Source organism: Perognathus longimembris, chromosome 3 (genome assembly GCF_023159225.1).
Source record: "Perognathus longimembris pacificus isolate PPM17 chromosome 3, ASM2315922v1, whole genome shotgun sequence".
NCBI classification, from domain to species: Eukaryota; Metazoa; Chordata; class Mammalia; order Rodentia; family Heteromyidae; genus Perognathus; species Perognathus longimembris.
This window is the reverse complement of record NC_063163.1, coordinates 40232053-40253830: the sequence shown is the minus strand read 5'-3', so window position 1 is coordinate 40253830 and position 21778 is coordinate 40232053. Positions and strand designations below refer to the sequence as shown.

The window sequence follows — 21778 nt, the reverse complement described above, 5'->3', positions numbered from 1 at the left end:
GTGAGAGATACTAGTGGATATGTGGGGTGACACAGTCAAAATGATTTATCAAGGCTTAGGATGCGAGGTGTGAGATAAAGAGGACACATGGATAACAAAGGGGGTAGGTTTCTGTTGTTAGTTTTTTTTCCAAATAGCTAGAAAGATTGAGTTGTTATTGAGATAAGGAAGAATGTGAATGGAGTAGTTTTGAAAGACCAAGATTGAGTTTGGAGTATGTTTAGATCAAGTAGAGATTCCAAATAGGCAGTTAGCTACTTGCTAGCTATTAAACTATGCTTTCATGTGGAAATTTGTGACTAGAGTTGTGAGTTTGGGTCTGCAGGCACATATGTATATATCCAACTATTTAAGGTCCAGTTTCCATTCACTTGAATCCACAAAACCAGTACTTACTGTGTGCAGGATGTTACGAATACTAATTTGACTAAGTCAGATGAGATAGGTTCTGTAAGTCATAGTACAGCATGATGGATGATAAAGGCATTTAAAAAGCAATTTGGGGTTTAGGGGAAATTGGAAAAAGATTTTGGAAGAAGTGTCTTGGGAGTAGTAGAATTTGAGAATGGATGCTTACATAGTTAGAGGTGAGTTTTGGAGACTGCAGAGTTCTGGTGGAAGATATGAAGGAACGGCAGGGTAAAAACTGAAATCTCATGAAAGGACTTTAGGAGCCATTTGTAGATATTGGCTCTGGGCTATAACAAGACAGCAGAATTATTTTTGTGGTGTCACTATGCAGGGTCTATTGAAAGGGTTTAGGGATTCAAGACAGTCCAGGAGACTGGCACAGTAATCTAGATGAAAGAGGATTTACTGATAACATTCCTAGTATTTGAAATAGCTAAAGTAATTTGATTGGGTTATAGTGTCCATTCTTGTACCTAAGCATCAATGGACACATAATCTCACTTACATTTCTTCATTTGAAAAATACTTAATGTAGTCATTGATGCTAGGTTTTTTGTTTTGCTTTGTTTCATTTTATCAGTCTTGGGGCTTGAACTCAGGGCCTGGGTACTGTCCGTGAGCTCTTTTGCTCAAGGCTAGTGCTCTACCACTTTGAATCACAGTGCCACTTTTGATTTTCTAGTTGCTAGTTGGAGATAAAAGTCTCATGGACTTTCCTACCCAGTGAGCCATCCCCAGATCTCAACCTCCTAAGTAGCTCAGATTATAGGTGTAAGCTACCCATGCTAGGTTTTTTTTTTTTTAACCATTCTTCCTAAAGGGGATAGTTTACTAGTGCTTTTACTCAAGTATCTATGCTATGATATGGTAAATAAAATTTTAAATAATTGTACAATTACAAAATTTAATGGATCTCTTTGTTTTCTAGTTAAGAATACTTATTTTCCACGAAAATATGGTGCCAAATTTACAGACGTCAATTTCTCTCCCAATAAAAAACAGAAGAAAAAGGTATTTCTAAAATACTGTTAAATGTGAACTTTGGTTCTTATGTTATTGTATCATATTTTAAAGTATCTATGTTTTTAGCTATCTTTGTTACTGAGATAATGGAACTCTACTATAGTAGGATTTTTTTTAAAGTTTTTGTTGTTATTATGAAGGTGATATATGGAAGGGTTATGGTTACATAAAGAATTTTTTTTTTTTTTACAGATTTTAGCTATAAAGAAAAACTTTAAGAAAATCATTTTGAGGAGTTGGGAAAAAGAAAACATTGGCTGTTTCAGTACAGAATCAGGAATAAAAGTAGTTGAGAACTGATTATCAATAAATGTAAATGTTATTAAACTCAGCTAAGTTTTTAAAATCAGTGGCATATGGGCAGGTGAGGGGTGGGGTTCTGGGAGAAGGATAGAAGTCCCAAGTTTTTTCTTAATACAGCATGGACTTAGAACAAACTATAATGACACAGACCATTTATTTTCCTTTTTTTTCTTTTTAACATAGAAGGAACATATATCTCTGTAGCCAAAAAAAAAGCAATTCTTCTAATTCTTTTTTGTGTTAAATTCAGATAATTTAGTGCTTCTACTTGGAAATAGTTTATATTTAGTCTTACTGTGTGCAAAAAAGTGTTTGAGATTCAGACAGACTTTTTGTTACATTTGTTGTTTATCTTAGTTTACTGCTATCAATTATTTTTCAATAGGATTTGTCTCCCTCACCTCCCCCCCAGTCCTGGGGCTTGAATTCAGGGTGTGGGTGTACTGTCCCTGAGCTTCTTTTACTCAAGGCTAGCACTCTACCACTTGAGCCTTAGTGCCACTTCTGGCCTTTTCTGTTTATGTGGTACTGAGGAATCGAACCCAAGTCTTCATGCATGCAAGGCAAGCACTCCACCACCAAACCTCATTCCTAGCCATGGATTCATCATTTTTATGAAAGTTTCTGGATTATTTGTGTGTGTGTGTGGGGTGTGTGTGTGTGTGTGTGTGTGTGTGTGTGTGTGTGTGTGTGTTAGTCTTGGGGCTTGAACTCAGGGCCTGGCCGCTATCAGTGATCTTTTTTGCTCTGGATTAGTGCACTACCACAGGAACTAGAGTTCCACTTCTGAATTTTTTGTGGTTAATTAGAGATAAGAGTCTCATAGACTTTCCTGCCTTGGCAGGCTTTAAACCTCAGTCCTCAGATCTCAACTTCTTAGACTTTTTCTATATATGTGGTGCTGAGGAATCAAACCCAGGGCTTCATGTATGTGAGGCAAGCACTCTACCACTAGGCCATATTCCCAGCCCAGATCTCAACTTCTTGAATAGCTAGGATTGCAGGCAGGCTATAGGGCATGGCATGAAAGGTTTTTGTTTTTTTAATGTTGAATATTCTTCATTATGCTTCACAAATCTAAATCTGTTTAAATAGGCTGCCTTTATTCAAGTTTAGCTTATATACCTAAGCTTTCAAATTTGAAGTGTACAGTATATGTAATATTAGTTTAGAATAAGGTGAGTGTATAGAGTTGTTGTTCTTCATTTTGACATGAAAAGTTGAATATCTTAAAAAGCAACTTATATTAACAATATTGTATATACGTAGCTTATTAACAACCTTAGTATTAAAAAACTGTTTCCTATATATAGTATATACTCTAGTAATAATATTTCTTGTTTTATGTTTATGTTTATGAAAATAGCAAATTGTGAATTTTTAAGAAAATGATTTTAGTTGTGCCTGGTTTATGCAGATATTTTGCTAAAAATAAACAGAATCCATCTCTCTCTTTTTTTTTAATGAAAACCACTTTTATTGATCATGATGCAGTTGTAAGAAAGCAACAACAATCACTGCATCTCTCTCTTAAAAAAATAGAGCCAGTTATTTATTCCAAAGATCCTAATAAGCTGGGGGTTGAATTTTTGAAAAAATATGTTATTGTTATTGTAGAGATGATGTACAGAGGATTACTATTACTTAAGTCAGGTAATGAGTACATTTCTCTTTGAAAACCATGTCATCCCTTCTCGAGCTCTCTCCCAGTTTTTGCCTCCCATCCCTACCCACAAGTGTATAGTTCATTTTCCACATAGTGTCTAGTGAGTACCACTGCTGTAGTCACCCTCTGTCCTACCTTTTCTGGGCTCCCCCACCCTCCCAAAGACAAATTAACAAACAAGACAAAAGGAAAACAGCAACAACAACAGAAATCTTGGAAATATATCCAGAAGTTTCTTCCACATATAAGGGCTATACAAAAAATAAAAATTGTTTCTAGAAGGAGAGTTCTGTTTTTACTGCTGACCAAAGTTTTCACCAAAGTCTAATGCTCTTTGTTTTTATTATCAGAAAAGAAAGGAGCCAGTTTTTCACTTTTTTTGTGATACCTGTGATCGTGGTTTTAAAAATCAAGAAAAGTATGACACCCACATGTCTGAACATACAAAAGTAGGTATTCTTGCTTCTCCTGAAATTATCAGCTTTTCTGTATGGTTTATAGTTTTCATAGAGTTGCTTGATGATTTGACCAATGGGAGCAAGCCTAGAGTTTGGATTTTGAGGGTGGGGACCTACTGCTGTAGGGAAAAGTAGGATGGCAGCAAAGGAGATCAAGGCAGCTCTTTGTGTTTGTACACCTCTGATGCCTGGTAAGAGTGCCAGGTCTCTCCTTGTGCCCTCTGCATCTTTGTGAATTCTTTTTCTTTATACCTTCCTTGACCATAACCACACTAATATTAGCTCATTTCTTTTAAAGATGGTACAAATTTTAAATACTGGAGTGTAGTGGTGTACTCCTGTAATCTTAGCACTCAGGAAGCTGAATTGGAAGCTCATGAGTTCAAGGCCAGCCTGGGATGCTTAGCAAAACCCTGCTGTAAGAAAAATAGTTAAAGCTTAAAAAAAAATCAAAAACATTTTACAGGCTGCTGATGCTGTGCTTTCATTCAAGTGGAGAAATAAGTGAGGTGTATTACTGTGCTGTTTACAGTGAGAATGTTTCCCATCTCAATATAGCCATTACTGTTATAACAGGAAATGGTGACTATTACAGCAGTGGAAATGATTTAACTAACTTTACCAAGATTCCCCCAGGTGGAATAGAGGAGGTAGCCAAAAGTGGTGCCGTATTTTACTGAGGGAATTTGTAGACTTTTTTTTAGATTTTCCTAAGCCTCTGGTTGCAGTGGTAAATGGTCCAGCTGTGGGAATCCCCGTCACCCTTCTTGGGCTGTTTGATGCTGTGTATGTATCAGATCAGGCAACCTTTCATACTCCATTTAGTCACCTGGGCCAGACTGCGGAGGGGTGCTCCTCTTATCCTTTCCCGAAGATAATGGGCCCGGCCAAGGTGGCTGAGATGCTTATTTGGGGGAAGAAGTTAACAGCAAGAGAGGCATGTGCCCAAGGCCTTGTCACTGAAGTTTTTCCTGAAAGCATGTTCCAGAAAGAAGTTTGGACCAGCTGAAAGAATATGCAAAATTACCCCCAAATGCCATGAGAATTTCCAAAGAGTTAATCAGATCTAATGAGAAAGAAAAGCTCCATGCCCTTAATGCTGAAGAATGCACTACCCTCCAGGGAAGATGGCTGTCTGATGAGTGCATGAATGCGATCGTGAACTTTTATCCCAGAAAGCAAAACTCTGATGACCACGGGATATGTGCCTGATCTAAACCAACCTCCTTGTGCCTTTTTCCACTGCTAACATAGCTATTATGATAGTAAAAATGGTACCATTAAAACTGTTACCCTTACACCTCTGATGAAAAATAAAACCTTGGTAAAGGAAAAAAAAAAAAAAAAAGAGCCGGGGCCCCACTTCGTTTCAATTACCCTAAGTAGAGACAGACTTATTTTGGAGCCATCTTTGTTGTCGAGTGAAAATACCATAAAAGATGGAAAAACTGTGTACATGACAGAACTTATCTATGTATGAACAGTAAGTAAATATAATGTAGGAAACATTAAATTGTCTTTTTTTTTTTAAACAAAAACAAAAACCTTGCAGTGTCCTGAAGCGGGTTGCTCTTTTAGTGCACATGAGAAGATTGTACAGTTCCACTGGAGAAATGTAAGTTTTTATGTTTTTTAACTGTTTTGGGGAGGGGCAAATGCTCTTCTTATGATATATTACCTTCACATTTCTTTATTTGTGTAGACTAATAGCAATAATGGAGTACTTTGTAAGGGAGTGTCACATCTCTTATTTAATCTTATCCAAAGAACTATACCAGGTAAGTCAATATTAGTGCCATTTAATAGTTTAAAAAAGTGATTTATCTGAGGTCTCAAAATTGATTCTTTCACTGGAGATTATTGACTAATTCTGTGCTATGTTACTTGAAATTGGCATGTCTACTCAGTATTTTAGCTCCTACCCTCAATTTTGGTTGGCAAGTCATTCGTTTCAGTATTCAGTGTAAATTGGGAAAAATAATTTTAGGCACCTTCTGTAACCAAAATTATATTAATCCTATTCACCTATCATTAGCATTAAGTTAAATACATGAAATCATTCCTTTCCCTTTAAAGGAATAATCATAATACTCTTGGAAAATACTGGCTCCTTAGTTTTATTTTTTTTTCTGCTGTAAACTTCCTGTTGGCTTCAGAGTCATCCACATAATCTAGAGCATACACTATACTTCTGATGTTCAGTAGGCTTTTTCCCCTAGATGCATGCTCCTGGGATGAAGAAGATCAAGTTAGACACACCAGAGGAGATTGCAAGGTGGAGGGAAGAAAGAAGAAAGTGAGTAAAGAGCTGAGAAACAACTTTCTTTTACTGTGGCAAGGTTGAGCACTTCAGAATCATGACCAGTTGCATCCTAATGTAAAATACCAAAAGGGAAATTTGAAATTGGCCTTTCTTAGTGTTGCAAACCTTTAACTGGAAATGATTGGTGCTGATTTTTTTCTTTCTTCAGAATTGGTACATAGCAACATTTAGAAAATTTCTACTCGATGGTTTAAAAATACAATTTTATTTTTATTGTTGTTGCTGTTTAGTAGTTGTACAAAGGGGTTACAATTCCATAAGTCAGTTTATAAGTACAGTGCATCTTGGCCTTCAACTCTTTTATAATTCTCCTTCATTTTCCCCCTCCTGTCTCTACCATCAAATTACATAATTCATGTTTTACATAATGTACTTTGAATATAACTACATTTGCTCACTTACCCTTCCTCCCTCCACTCTTGTGACCCCCCACTTCTCCCAACACTCCAAAAATATGTTTCTACTTCATATTATTTGTTTTTGTAAATAGTACTTTCGTTGTTCAAGCGAGTTAGGCCTTTGGATTCAAGTATAATCTCCTTTAGTCAGTTTGTGTGTAAATGCATTGGGCCCTGTATGTGTTATCATGTATTAAAAATATAATTTTTATTGGCGGAAAGTCGATTCCCTTCTAATTTTGGTACTGTGGCACGGGACTGTAAGCTACATTTTTATATATTGAACATAGTTTTGGGGGAGCGTTAATATGAACTGTATATAAATGACAAATCTGTTTTGATGCTATTACATTCTACTCTTTGAGGGGAGCTAGTATATGTTGCCCACTTGGTTAGTGATGGTTAGTGATTGACACAATAATGGCTAGGTAATTTTATTTTAAGATGTATTATTTAGCTAGGTGCTTGTGGCTCATGCCTGTAACCCTTGCTGAGATCTGAGTATCATAGTTCGAAGCCAGCCCGGGTAGAAAAATCTGTAAGACTTTTATGTCCAATTAACCACCAAAAAAAAAAGGTGGAACTGGAGCTGTAGCTCAAGTGGTAGACTGCTAGCCTTGAGTACAAAAGCTCAGGGACAGTGCCCATGTGCAGAGATCAAATCCCAGGACCTACCAAAACTATAATTATTGTTTATTTATTCTATTTTTGACACAGAATTGTCAGATGACCATTATATGCTGAACATATAACATTCTGTTCCCTACAAAGCAGCGAACAAGATTGCAGCAGTCACCTGGCTCATTACTATCGTCTTACTCTTCATTTCTTGTATTGCATTCCTACCAGACTATTAGTCTGTAACAAAATGAACTTTATTTACTGAGAAAATCATGCTAAGGAGTCAATCATGCTAAAAAGTCAACTGAACTAAATATTGTGGTTAGTGATATGATAGTTGGTTTAAACTCCAATTATCTGTCAGTCCCTGGATCAAACAACCTTTTTTTATAAGTACATAGCTTTTTAGTACAACTTCATCCTTTTTCGTATACTATAATTCGCCATAGTCTTAGATGTCTGTGATTCTGCTGAATTTTGCATGGTACCAAGAATTTACCATATGAGAAACATATATCTGTTGATTGAATTACTGTTAAAGGGTGAATGTGTGAAAAGAAGACTCAGCTTGGGCAATGATAAGGATGGCTGCAGGGTCAAACTTAGAAGGCAGAGTTTAGACCATGAGATAGTTTAATTTAGTGACGAATTTTCATTTACTGGATATGAAGCTCCTTACTTCCCATGGTGCTTCTTTACAGGTCCAGTATTTTTTTCCCCTGAAGATACCACTCCCTGAGTATCTTTTTTGTTGCTTAGCTTTACTTTTCATTTTTGTTTTTGCCTATTGGTTGTATCTTTTTCTTCCTATAGGAATAAACACAGACGAAGTTTTGAGAACTGTCAGTGAAGATTGTATCTTAGACGAGATCGGGCACATTCAGGGTGGTATGGCCGTAGACAAGATTGTATCTTAGATGGGATGGAAATGTCCTGTTAAGACCCTATTTTTTTGTGTAAATACTCATTTTTTTTTTGCCAGTCCTGGGCCTTGAACTCAGGGCCTGAGCACTGTCCCTGGATTCTTTTTGCTCAAGGCTACCACTCTGCCACTTGAGCCACAGCACCACTTCTGGCCATTTTCTATATATGTGGTGCTGGGGAATCGAACCCAGGGCTTCATGTATATGAGGCAAGCACTCTTGCCACTAGGCCATATTCCCAGCCCCAAGACCCTATTTTTTTCTCTGCTACTTAACTTTGGTCAGCTAGAGACTGTTGTGATTCAATGGTCCCAATCCCTTTTCTAAATGTTTAATTGCTCGTAGAGAAATAACAGTGGTCAGTAGTCAACAAAATCTATATGATAACTAAGAAATCGTATAAGTAAACTTAACTCTTGGTAAATCTCCCAGATTTCTAGTTCACTTAAAGCAGTAAGGAGGGTTGTGTAGATTGCTATGGAAAGGTCAAATAAAACAACAAAAGGACTGTTTTTGTGAAGTGTATAGTGTCTCCTTGATGTGTATTCCAGGCGATTCCTCAACCTTTGTCCTTGTATTTTTTCCATCTGTCTGTACTATTTTCTTCAATTCTTACACTCAGCCCTGTGATTCTTAACAATGGGAGGTAACCTTTGTGCTGGTCCCTGGCACATTCGATGCTGCAGTGGACGTATGTGCACTTTGAATCCACTGAAGACCTTTTTACATTCAGATTTCCAGTGTCCCTCACTATGCAGTTTCAGCCTTTTAGTTTCCTGGCTACCCTCTGTATTGTCAAGTTGGACATAACTTCTCACCCATCTACCAGCTCTCACTGTCACTTCCAACTGGTCTGGACCGGTTAAGGCTTTCCATTCCCTAACTCTAACCACTTTTTGTTGTCAACTCCCTTCTGTCTGCTCTCCCTAACATGGCTAACTTCAGCTACTCTTGTCAGTATCTCAAGCTCCCTTACTCACTGTTCTTCATCCTACCTACTTCGCCAAATCTTCGTTCTGGCTCAGTTGCTAGGTTCTGTTCTAGAAAACCACATCATTGGTAAGTACCCTGGCAGGTGTATATTTAACAGTGTGATTTGACCTTAGGAATTGGCATGGCTAATGAGAAGCTTAGGCTTATTGTTTGTATTGATTGTTTTGTAGTGGAAAATAGAGTTTTGTGTGTACTTACTTGTTAGAGAGATGAGTATGGAGTGTAAAATCTAAAACAGCTGATTTTCTCTTGGCTAGCTAAAATGCTGATGAAAACAAAGTTCTTTGAAACTGGTTACAGTATTCAGTAATGTGGGCTAGTCTTTGCTGTAGCACACAAGATACTGCTATAGAAGTGTTTGCTCTTAGATGTTCAGTCAGCACCTTTTTAACCTCCAGATTTCCAGTGTCCTTTACCTTAGTGCAAGGTCAGCCACTTACTTTCATGGCCATCCATGATAGAGCTTATTTCAGCATGTTTTACTTATAGGAGCTTCTGGTCCTAGTCAGACTTGTTATTTATGATAACTCATATATTCTTAGAAAATCTTAACGTTTTTCACCTTCAAATTCTACTCATTATTCTTTGCCCAGCAAAAATCTTGCTGCCTTTGGGGATGTGTTTTTTCATCTCCCTGGAGGAATGTCTCCCATATTTTTTTTGCCAGTCCTGGGGCTTGGACTCAGGGCCTGAGCACTGTCCTTGGCTTCTTTTTGCTCAAGGCTAGTACTCTACCACTTGAGCCACAACACCACTTCTGGCTTTTTCTATATTTGTGGTGCTGAGGAATTGGACTCAGAACTTCATGTGTATGAGGCAAGTACTCTACCACTAAGCCATATGCCTAGTCCTGGTCTCCCATATTTTTAAATACTATATCCCTCCTCTACTTAGCATAGATGTCTTTTATTGGTCTATCAGTTTTTAACTTCTTGAATACATTATAAGCCTTGAAGGCAATAGAACATCTTTTACATGGTTGCTTATGTACTGTTGTGTCCTAGTATTGTGGGAGGCTTATAAATGTTAGTATATGTAAACAGTTGAATTACTGTTATTATTATTTATTTGTTGGTTTATTACTGGGGCTTGAACTCAGAGCTGTGTATTGTCCCTGAGCCTCTTTGTGCTCAAGTTCAACACTCTACCACTAAGCCACAGTGGCACTTTGGCTTTGTCTGAGTAGTTTATTGGAGATACGAGTCTCACGGACTTTACTGCCTGGGCTGGCTTTGAACCATGGTCCTCAGATCTCAGCTTCCTGAGTAACTAGGATTACATGCATGAGCCACTGGCTCCTGGCTTTTTACTGTTTACTTATTTTTTTTTTACTTTAAAAAATTATGGGCAAAAGTCTACTTTGGTATACTATAAAGTGATTGGAGAAATCTTGCGAAATCTTTAGGGAAGTTTGTGTGTGTTAATCTGATTAACAATTATGGCTGGAAATCAATAATATGACTAATAGTACCTAAACTGCTGTGAGTTTTATTTTATTTTTTTGCTAGTCTTAGGGCTTGAACTCAGGGCCTGGGGACTGTCCCTGAGCCACAGCTCCATTTCCAGTCCTCTGGTTATTTGTAGATAAGAATCTCAGACTTTCCTGTCTAGGCTGACTTTGAACTGTGATCCTCAGATCTCAGCTTCCTAAGTAGCTTAGATTACAGACATGAGGCACTGGTACCCAGTAACTGCTGTCCTTCCTTCCTTCCTTCCTTCCTTCCTTCCTTCCTTCCTTCCTTCCTTCCTTCCTTCCTTCCTTCCTTCCTTCCTTCCTCCCTCCCTCCCTCCCTCCCTCCCTCCCTCCCTCCCTTCCTTCCTTCCCTTTTTTTGTGTAAAACATCAAGGTCTCATGATAGAGAACAGACTCCTGAGACAAACCCGATTGATGTCTATTTGTTTTCTTAAGTAGTAATTTCCTGTGTGAATGTGAACACTACTTTTATGTGGTTCCATGCAACAAGTGGCTAAAAGGAAATATTTCTACTAGCTTGAGAAATTTAAGCAGTATTAATACTTAAAATAAAAACTAGTTTAGGTAGTATATGTTCATATAAAAAACTCCTGATATGAAGACTCATTTGACTTTCTGCTAGTAACAAATATCAGCAACTTTTGAATGTATTTTAGTGAAAATTAAGATATCCTTGAATAACTTTTTGCTGTTAGTTTAGCTTGAAAATTAGAAGTAAATGTTTTGTATTTTAAAAAGCAAACATTTGCTGTCTCTGGCAAAGTCACCAAAACTAGGTAAGAATAGACTTGGGAGGTAGAAGCCAAAGCCAGCAGCCAGAAAAATGTTAGCAAGATCCTACCCAATCAAAACAAAATCACCCCAGCCCTCCCAAACTGTAAAATTTTCTTTTAACCTGCCCAAAATGAAACAGCTGAGAGTTACATGTGCTATATTGGCATTAAGGAATTAGTGGAGCGTGTAGACTGGCTTTCAGAAAGTAGACCATACTTCACAGTATGACCACTAGATGGCATAATTTTGTAATACTTATTTCAGTATTCACTTTGGCTCAGAAAATCCTTTTGATTTGTATCTCAGATTCATTTAGATTAAAGAACAGAGGCTATCTGCTCTGTAATAAAGCAACATCTTTTTGAAGTTCAGAAAGACTTTAAAAGTAGTGGCATAGGTGTGTTGAAGCACTGTTTTGGTGAGAATAAAGAGGGATTGTAGTTATAGAAGATTGGCCTAGATGAAAAGCAAATAAATGGTTAATCATTTGAGAATGAGTAGGGTGGAACCTGTGGAGATAATGGCAGGCACAGTTTTGTTGTACTGAAGGCTAGTCACTTAAGCTATAGCTAGCTACAGGAAACTCAAAGAGGGGATGTGAAATGAAAGAAAAGAAAAAAAGATTTGGTGTCAAGACCTATCCCTCAGGATAGAGGAAAGATAGAAGTATGGGGAGAAAAGTGATATTAGCAGATAGATCAAAATACAGAGAAGCCAGCTGTGAAATATCGCTTGTCATGAGTCTTTGTACCTTTTTTTTTTTTTTTTTGGCCAGTCCTGGGCCTTGGACTCGGCCTGAGCACTGTCCCTGGCTTCTTCCCGCTCAAGGCTAGCACTCTGCTACCTGAGCCACTGCGCCCCTTCTGGCCGTGGTGCTGGGGAATCGAACCGAGAGCTTCATGTGTAGGAGGCAAGCACTCTTGCCACTAGGCCATATTCCCAGCCCCTTTGTACCTTTTTAACATCCACTCCCTAATAGGAAATACTGAGATGATATATCTGTACCTTATTATGCAATATAAGATATAACTTAAAGTTTTTCCTCTAGTAGTCTTATTATTTCAAAGAGTGTTTTATTAACCTGAGTTCTATACATTCCCAAAGCCCTTATTTTAACTTTTTATTCACAAACCTTAGCTATGTAAGGAGGAATTTCACTGTGACATTCTCAGGCAGGTACACAATGTGTTCCAATAAATCTCTCCTGTTGTGGTCTCTCTTATTTTCTTCCCCCTTCCTAATACAATTTCAACAGATTTCATGGTTTCATTTTCATACATATTGACAATCTATTTTGACGTATTCATACTCTTTCACCCAAACTTCAAGATAAAGTAACTCAGTTTCCAAGGGTTTTTTGTTTTGTTTTATGTGTGCCAGTACTGTGGCTTGAACTTGGTCTCACAGTCTCACTTGGCTTTTGTGCTCACGGCCGTCCCTCTGCCCCTCAAGCCACATCTCCTTTTCCTTACTCTTCCTTGTATCAGTTTTATGTTGGTGAAGAGGGGCTCTTGATTGTAGTTGTGTTCTCTGGTTCTCTTTCTGAGAGACAATTTTGATTTTTAGTATATTTATTTTCTCTGTAGTCTCTAGGCTCTGCATATATGAGAACAGTATAAATTTTGGAAGAGAATTTGACTCATTTCAGTGCTGAAACTTGAAATTTTGCAATTTTGGAAGGAACATAAAGAGCTTCTTTACCTGCAGGAGCATGATAATTTAACCTACCAGAAAGAGAAAATTTGCTGTTTTTTAAAGAGACTTCTTCCAAAGGTGTTTCTCCAAGACCTTAGTGTTTTATTTAGGAAACTCCTTTATATCTTGCCTAAAATCCATTAGCTATAAAAAAAAAAAGTTTAAATCCTTTACATTGAAAAGCACATATGTAGTGTATCTGCTTACCTAAACATGATAGACTCAAGTCAAGCGAATTGTGAAATACCAAATCATATTGTTTAACCTGTGGTTCACCATGTTAATAGTTTGCAGATTCAGAACAAAAATAAGTGAAAACAATGGTAGGGTAGATACGTGATCTTGATCACGTATCTTGTGAAGGAGCTTGAGTGCCTCTTAAGTTCCATGGCCACTGCTGTGGGGCTGGTGAAAAAGATTACTTCTTTCTTATCATTGTTACTTCTGCATGTTCCGTCTTTAGATTGGGTACAGCTGGCTACCATTCTCCCTCTAAGACTTATTTTATTGTCACTTCTTATCCTCTTTCAGAGGCTGCAAATAGTTCCTTGCATCTTTATTCAGAGGTTTTATTCTTCTCCGTCTTAATCATCTTTGAGACTCTTCTGAATCCCTTCCAAGTATTATTTTTCCTTGTCATTTTGTTTCCACCACACTGACACAGTGCCCTGAGAATGTCTGGCCACTTTGAGTATCACAGAGCTTTTCACAGTGGTACTAGTGTCAGAGTCTACTTCATATAACCTTAGATTGTGTTTGTTTTTAGAAGTATACTTGTATGTTATTGGCTGGCTGGCAGATTTTTTTAAATCTTGTATGACCTTGATCCTTTCCTTTTAGGTTTATTTATAGCTTGAACATTCATCATCTTTTGTTTATAGAGGTTGTTTTTCTTGGCTGGGTATATTGCTTTGCACTGTCCTTATTGAAATTCATTGCCTTTTCCCTGATTACTTCACCACTACCCAATGTCATTTCCTTTCTTCTCTTCCAGCGTGGCTAACCCATGGGCTTCATATTGTCTGTGCTATTCGAGCTAGTTATGTAGGTTTTTGTTTTTTGTTTTTTTCTTAAGAGGTGAAACTGGAGAAGTGTCTTAGAAACAATGGCAGAACACAGTTAATGTTTCTCAAACTTTCCTCTGATGAATAGTCAGGCTGATTAGTGACAGCAGTGTTCTCTCCTTTCATGTTTTACCTCCAAAGGTCTATCTCCCTTATCATCAGAATTTAGGGCCTGCTCTCCTTACAATCTGTGCCACAAAACAAAGAAAGCAATTTATCTTGCACATTACTACAAGATCTAATCTTAATCACAGTCTTGTACATGTCTCTCTGTTTATAACTTTCAGTGGCTTCCCTTTACTTGCTGAATTAAATACAGACTTTCTCATATGAGAAAGTATCTCACAAGGCACATTTTGGCCAGAACCTCTCTTTCTGGGCCATTGCCTATAAATATATTACATAATTACAAATATGTATGAATATCACACTTTCTGTGGTGTTAGTTTGTATTGTTTTTTCTACTTAGAACACTGAAGCTTGCTTTCTGTATTAATAGGCCAATTTAAGACCAATGTCTTTCATGTTCTTTTCTTTCTGGATTTTTCCATTTTGATACAGTCCTTTCTATCCCCCCAATTCTGTACTCTTGGGTATTTATATTGTTAATATTTTTGTCGTAGTTATTGCTGTTTATCTACTTTTCTTACCCTTCCTGGTAGTTTTTTTTGGTAGATTGTTTTTTGAGAACTGTCTCAGTGACTTTGAGTAAACCTCGCATGCATTTGCAAAAGTTACTCAATAGACTTGTTATTCCCTCAAGTATATGAGGGTACTTGCCAATTACATTATATCAGTTTGAGCAAATTATATGACATATTTTATTTCATTTTTGATATAAGCTGATCTGGTAAAGCGTATCTATTGTGAATTGGTATTAGTTTATGTGGTAATGTTGGTTGTTTAACAAAAATTGCTAAATTTAGTTGCTAGATTGTTAGCACCTTTAGTTACTAAATAGCTTAAAGCTTTACTTTAAAAACCCTTTTATAATTAACTTTCATTATTTTCTAGAAACTATCCAACTCTGGCTAATATTGAAAAGAAGAAAAAGTTAAAACTTGAGAAGGAAAGGAGGGGAGAAGTGTTGACGACAATACAGTATGGGTAAGTTTTATAGAACTTCACAAATCTCAAGGCTTGATGTAACGGACAATACATTTTTTTATTTTAAGATTTTTTTAAATTTACTTTTTTAATTTTTTTTATTGTTTTACAGTTTCATACATTAGGCCATGGGTACATTTCTTGTACTATTTGTTACCTCTTCCCTCATTCCCCCCTCTCCCTCCCCCTTTCCCTCTCCCCTCATGAGTTGTTCAGTTGGTTTATACCAAGTATTGTTTTTGGAGTCCTTTGTCTTTTTATCCTTTGTCTCTCAATTTTGATATTACCTTTCACTTCCCTAGTTCTAATACCAGTATATACAGTATCCAGGGTACTCAGATGAGATACAGTAATAGCGTGGGTACAACCACAGGAAGGGGATACAAGAGGATTATCAACAATAGAAGCTACGGTTTCACATTGCATGTTGAAAGTAATTACAACAGTGATATAACACTTGTTTCCATAACATGGAGTTCATTTTACTTAGCATCATCTTATGCGTTCATAAGGGCATAGATAGCTATTGGGCTCTTGTGATCCTCAGCTGTGACTAGCCTAAACCTGTGCTTATTATTCCCTATGAGGGAGACCATATCCATGTTTCTTTGGGTCTGGCTCACTTCACTTAGTATAATTTTTTCCAAGTTCTTCCATTTCCTTACAAATGGGGCAATGTCATTCTGTTTGATAGAGGCACAAAATTCCATTGTGTATATGTACCCCATTTTCCTGATCCATTTGTCTACTGAGGGGCATCTGGGTTGGTTCCATATTTTAGCTATGACAAATTGTGCTGTGATGAACATTGTTGTGCTGGTGGCTTTAGTGTGTTCTTGTTTGTAGTCTTTTGGGTAGATGCCCCAAAGTGGGGCTGCTGTGTCATAGGGGAGCTCTATATTTAGCCTTCTGAGAAATCTCCATACCGTTTTCCAGAGTGGATGAATCAGTTTACATTCCCACTAACAATGAAATAGGGTGGCAATACATTTATAAGTAAGTAAAGTAACAGAAACAGATCTTAAGTTTTTTGTTTTGTTTTGTTACCAGTCCTGGGGCTTGAACTCAGGACCTGGGCACTGTCTCTGTTTTGTGTAAGGCTAGCACTCTACCACTTGAGCCACAGTGCCACTTTTGGCTTTTTCTGTTTATATGGTACTGAGGAATACAAGGCTTCATGCATGCTAGGCAAGCACTCTACTACTAAGCCACATTCCTAGTTAAAGTTTCTTCATTCCCAATTCTGAAGCCTTTGCATCTGTAACTTTTTCACTTTTAAGAAAGTTTAATTATTGCTTAAAATGAGTATTATCTCCTATCAGAGGAGTTGTCTCTTTTGTTGTTGTTTTTGTTGTTGTTAAGATAGTGAAAGTTCCTTGAACCTTTGTCTCTCAGCTAAATTGTCTTCTTCCAGAGATCCTCAGTCAGTATAGCACATGGCTAAGTCTTTTTTCCAACCTTTGTTGACACTATTCTGCATCTTGCTTTCTTCAACACTAAAAAATTATCTTGGAGATTGCCCCCCATTGTAATCTACAATAATCCCCTTGCTTTAAGGATGTGTTGGAAACTAAAGGATAGACTGTGGTATTTTTTGTTTTCTTTTTCAACCAGATTCCCACACAGACATTTAAATTCTTACCAGTCTTTTACTGGTACAAAGTTGCTGTTACATAATAGTTCATTAAAGTGTTCTGTAGATGTATTCCTCGAAGTAGATTTGCTGGGGTTAAAGATTATATATTTCTTTTTTTTTTTTTTTGCCAGTGTGGGGCTTGAACTCAGAGCCTGGGCACTGCCCCTGAGCTTCTTTTGCTTAAGGCTAGCTCTGTACCACTTGAACAACAGCGCCACTTCTGGCTCTTTCTGTTTATGTGGTACTGAAGAATCAAAGTCAGGGCTTCATGCATGCTAGGCAAGCACTCTACTACTAAGCCACATTCCCAGCCCAAGGTTATATATTTCCAATCTTAAATGTACACTGTGAAATTTTATCTGCATATGTAATATATATGTGTGCATATATATAAATTTTATATATGTACACCTTCCTCTACACATTGCATGACCTCTACATCATTTATATAGAATGTCCTTACCTCACCAAGCTCTCTTAAGCCCTCTCCTTATCAGTCTGTAACCATGAAGTTAGTTCTTTTTCTAATTTCTTTTTTTTTTTTGACAGTTCTGGGCCTTTGGACTCGGGGCCTGAGCACTGTTCCTGGCTTCCTTTTTACTCAAGGCTAGCACTCTACCTCTTGAGCCACAGTGCCACTTCCAGCTTTTTCTGTGCATGTGGTACCGAGGAATCAAACCCAGGGCCTCATGCTTGCTGGGCAGGTACTCTCCCACTGAGCCATACCTCCACTTTGAGTCTTTGACTCATTTTTAGTTGGGTTGCTTTTTCTTAACTTGTAGGAGCTGTTTATTTAAATACACATTTTTCTTTGGAGTATATGTATTACTGATACAATTTTTAGTCTTTGGCTTGCCTTCCAATTTTCTTAATGAATGTTCTTTATTTTCATACAAGAGTAATTTTTCAGACATTTGTGTTCAGTTAGGAATTAGGCCCATCTGTGGGTCTTGATGAGGCTCAGTCACATTGGGGGCTAGTTGGTGGATAGGATAGGGTAGCTAGGAAGGCTCTCTTTTGGTGCTCTCTATTCTTTTGTGTAGCCATATATGATAATCATTTTCCTTCTGCTCAATAGATATAGAGGTAGGTAAGGAGTATATATAGATATTTTGAGAGTAATGTAGAAAATTGGGAATATATAGATATAGTATATGTATAGTAATATGTGTATATGTGTACATATATGCACATTTCTTGTATATATATAAATGAATATATAATACTTTTGGAATCAAATTCTTTAAAAGTTATAGCAAGCCTAGGCAGTATAGACCTAAACTGATTGTCAGTTTAACAGATGATTTAGAAAATATTAAGATAATTCCTATCACTTACCAAGGGCTCAGTCTCAGAGTTATAGTGCTCTAAATGCAAAGCATTTTTTTTTGGTCACTTCTGGGTTATGAACTCAGGGCCTGGGCACCATCCCTATAGCTCCACTTTCTTTTTTTTTGGCCAGTCCTGGGGCTTGGACTCAGGGCCTGAGCACTGTCCCTGGCTTCTTTTTGCTCAAGGCTAGCACTCTGCCACTTGAGCCACAGCGCCACTTCTGGCCATTTTCTGTATATGTGGTGCTGGGGAATTGAACCCAGGGCCTCATGTATATGAGGCAAGCACTCTTGCCACTAGGCCATATCCCCAGCCCCCTATAGCTCCACTTTCAAAGCACTTTATTTTGCTAGGATATGGCCTAGTGGCAAGAGTGCTTGCCTCGTATATATGAAGCCCTGGATTCAATTCCCTAGCTCCACATATATAGAAAATGGCCAGATGTGGCGCTGTGGCTCAAGTGGCAGAGTGCTAGCCTCGAGCAAAATGAAGCCAGGGACAGTGCTCAGGCCCTAAGTCCAAGGCCCAGGACTGGCAAAAAAAAAAAAAAAAATCAAAAGCACTTTATTTTATTTAATTCTTTCTTTGCATGATTCTCATTCTACAGACAGGAGTAACAGTCAAAGATATTAATATTGTCTAAGAGAGATGGTAAATAAGGCGCAAAATTGAAATTTGGGCTCATGTTTCTAATTCTTTGTACTTCCAACTGAAGCTTCCACTATTAATGAATTTTGCCTGATACATGGCAAATAGTTTTGCTTTGAGTAAATGCAGCCCCTCTAAAAGATACTTTGTATTGTTTATTTGTTTTGTTTTTGTTGCCAGTCCTGGGGTGAGGGCCTGAGCACTGTCCCTGGCTTTTTTTTTGCTCAAGGCTAGCACTCTATCTCTTGAGCCACAACACCACTTCTGGATTTTTTCTGTATATGTGGTGCTGAGGAATTGAACCCAGGGCTCATGTATATGAGGTGAACAGTTTACCACTAGGACATATTCCCAGCCCCTGATACTTTGTATTGTTTCCTGAGAATTCCTTCATAAATGCTTTAAAAAATATTGTGTTTTTCCTACACATAAAATTAAAAGATGCTCACATGAATGTTTGTTTTCTTTCTAAGTGAAGTCAATGCAGTTGCTGAAAGCACACTGCACCTGAGCTGGCTGTGGGGTTGGGCAGAGAACAGTCCCTGTTTAATCTACTTTAAAGGGTTAGCATGAGGCTCAGATAAGGTGCATATTTTAAATTAAATAATTTTTAAAATTATCTTTAGAGGGGCTGGGGATATGGCCTAGTGGCAAGAGTGCCTGCCTCATATACATGAGGCCCTGGGTTCGATTCCCCAGCACCACATATACAGAAAATGGCCAGAAGTGGCGCTGTGGCTCAAGTGGCAGAGTGCTAGCCTTGAGCAAAAAGAAGCCAGGGACAGTGCTCGGGCCCAGAGTCCAAGCCCCAGGACTGGCCAAAAAAAAAAAAAAAAATTATCTTTAGATCATTTCACAAAAGGAAAGGTGACATATTTTTAAATGCTGAGGAAAGTGTAAGACTCCCGGGGCTGAGAATATGGCCTAGTGGCAAGAGTGTTTGCCTTGTATACATGAAGCCCTGGGTTCAATTCCCCAGCACCACATATATAGAAAACAGCCAGAAGTGATGCTGTGGCTCAAGTGGCAGAGTGCTAGCCTTGAGCAGAGAAGCCAGGGACAGTGCTCAGGCCCTGAGTCCAAGCCCAGGACTGGCAAAAAAAAAAAAAAAAAAAAAAGACTCCTCCCAGAGGAGTAGACAAAACCATGTTTTGTGATTCTTTTTTTTTTTTTGTCAATTGTGGGGCTTGAACTCTGGGCCTGGGCACTGTCTCTGAGCTCTTCAGCTCAAGGCTAGTACTCTACCACTTGAGCCACAGCACCACTTCTGGTTTTCTAGTGGTTACTTGGAGTTAAAAGTCTCACGGAGGGGCTGGGGATATGGCCTAGTGGCAAGAGTGCCTGCCTCATATACATGAGGCCCTGGGTTCGATTCCCAGCACCACATATACAGAAAATGGCCAGAAGTGGTGCTGTGGCTCAAGAGGCAGAGTGCTAGCCTTGAGCAAAAAGAAGCCAGGGACAGTGCTCAGGCCCTGATTCCAAGGCCAGGACTGGCAAAAAAAAAAAAAAAAAGTCTCACGGACTTTCCTGCCTGGGCTGGCTTTGAACTGTGATCCTCATGTCTTAGCCTCCTGAGTACAGGCATGAGCCACCAGTGCCCAGCAAGGTACATTTTTATGTTCATAAATGTAAGACTGTTAAACTGATCAAATGATGGCACAACATAGCCAAATGTCAGAGGGGTAAACATAAGAGTGGGAGTGTGTAGCTGAGCATGAGTAAGGTAATTTATGTAGTAGAAGTATATTGCAGGGAGTTTGTTCGTTTAACAGTCTACTATAGTCTTCTCTGTCTTTGGGAGACAGTTTCTTTTTTTTTAGTTGATTTAGTTTATTAAGCCACACTTGGTCAGTTTAACATCTAGTTTCTTTTACACTTAGTATTCTTTTTCAGATATTTCTTGCAAGTCATTGTCTTTTATACTAAGAATTGCATTTCTTTTCTTTCCCCAGCAAGATGAAAGGAATGTCCAGACATTCACAAATGGTGAAGATTAGAAGTCCTGGCAAACACAATAAGTGGAACAGTGGCAATGCTACACATAGAACAGTCACTACCTCAGGTAGTCATGGTCGTGGTCCAAAGCCTGAGATTCCAGCAAATGAAGATCCCCTTGGCGTGTTGATAAACAGTGACTCTGGTAAGCCAGTAGGAAAGTGGTGTGCACATAAGTGTGTGGCCAGTGATGCTCAAGTTGATTATCCATAGCCTTGTTTGTGGGAAGTGCAATGGCAAATACATACAACTGAAGTGATTTTTTATTTTGATTTTTTGCAATCCTATAATTGGACCTCAAGGTCTATGTTTACTAGGTAAACACTGCTGCTAAGCCACTCCATTAGGCCTTTTTGTACTGATTATTTTTGAGGTCAAGTCTTGCTTACTGCCTGGGTGAATATTTATTTGGACCGAGTTTCTCCTATGCAAATGGAGGTTGGATGACAGTTTCCATGATAACCACATGGCAAAAGTTATTGAAGTTGCAGATGGCAAGAAATGAGAGTAATCTTCCCTGACTAGATTAGGATGCAAAAGGATCTTGGCACAAGGAAATGTTGAGTTAAATAAAGGTGAAATTTAGTAGGAATGGTAATAATGAAAATTTAACACCAACTAACAATTGTTCACTAAGGTCATTTCTTAAGATTTGTGTACTTTATGAATATTAGCTCTTCCTTATGACTGTCTACAGAGGTACTATGGCAACTTCTGCTTTGGAAATGAGGACTATAGGTAATCTCCCTTATCCATACTGTTGGTTAGTAGCAGAGCCTGAATTTGAACTTTAGTAGTTTGCTTCCACTAGTTCCCTACATACCTTTCATAGGTGAAGTTTGAGTTTGTCTCAGAAATACTACATGATCCTAGGATAGTTAAGATGTGAGAACAAGTTTAAGGCAAGGCATATGACACTTTAGCCAGTGCT

At 38.1% G+C, this 21778-nt stretch overlaps 1 protein-coding gene and 1 pseudogene across 1 annotated transcript in view; both read left to right on the top strand.

The window, feature by feature from the left end:
• The window catches only part of Nufip1 (nuclear FMR1 interacting protein 1), a 39297-nt gene that overhangs the window by 1936 nt on the left and 15583 nt on the right, over positions 1-21778 (top strand). Inside the window, exons 2-7 of the mRNA XM_048341339.1 lie at positions 1340-1422; positions 3754-3852; positions 5414-5476; positions 6081-6157; positions 15141-15233; positions 20805-20992. Coding sequence (XP_048197296.1) covers positions 1340-1422; positions 3754-3852; positions 5414-5476; positions 6081-6157; positions 15141-15233; positions 20805-20992 — 603 coding nt within the window. The remainder of the gene's footprint in view (positions 1-1339; positions 1423-3753; positions 3853-5413; positions 5477-6080; positions 6158-15140; positions 15234-20804; positions 20993-21778) is intronic.
• LOC125348074 lies at positions 4335-5137 on the top strand (annotated as a pseudogene).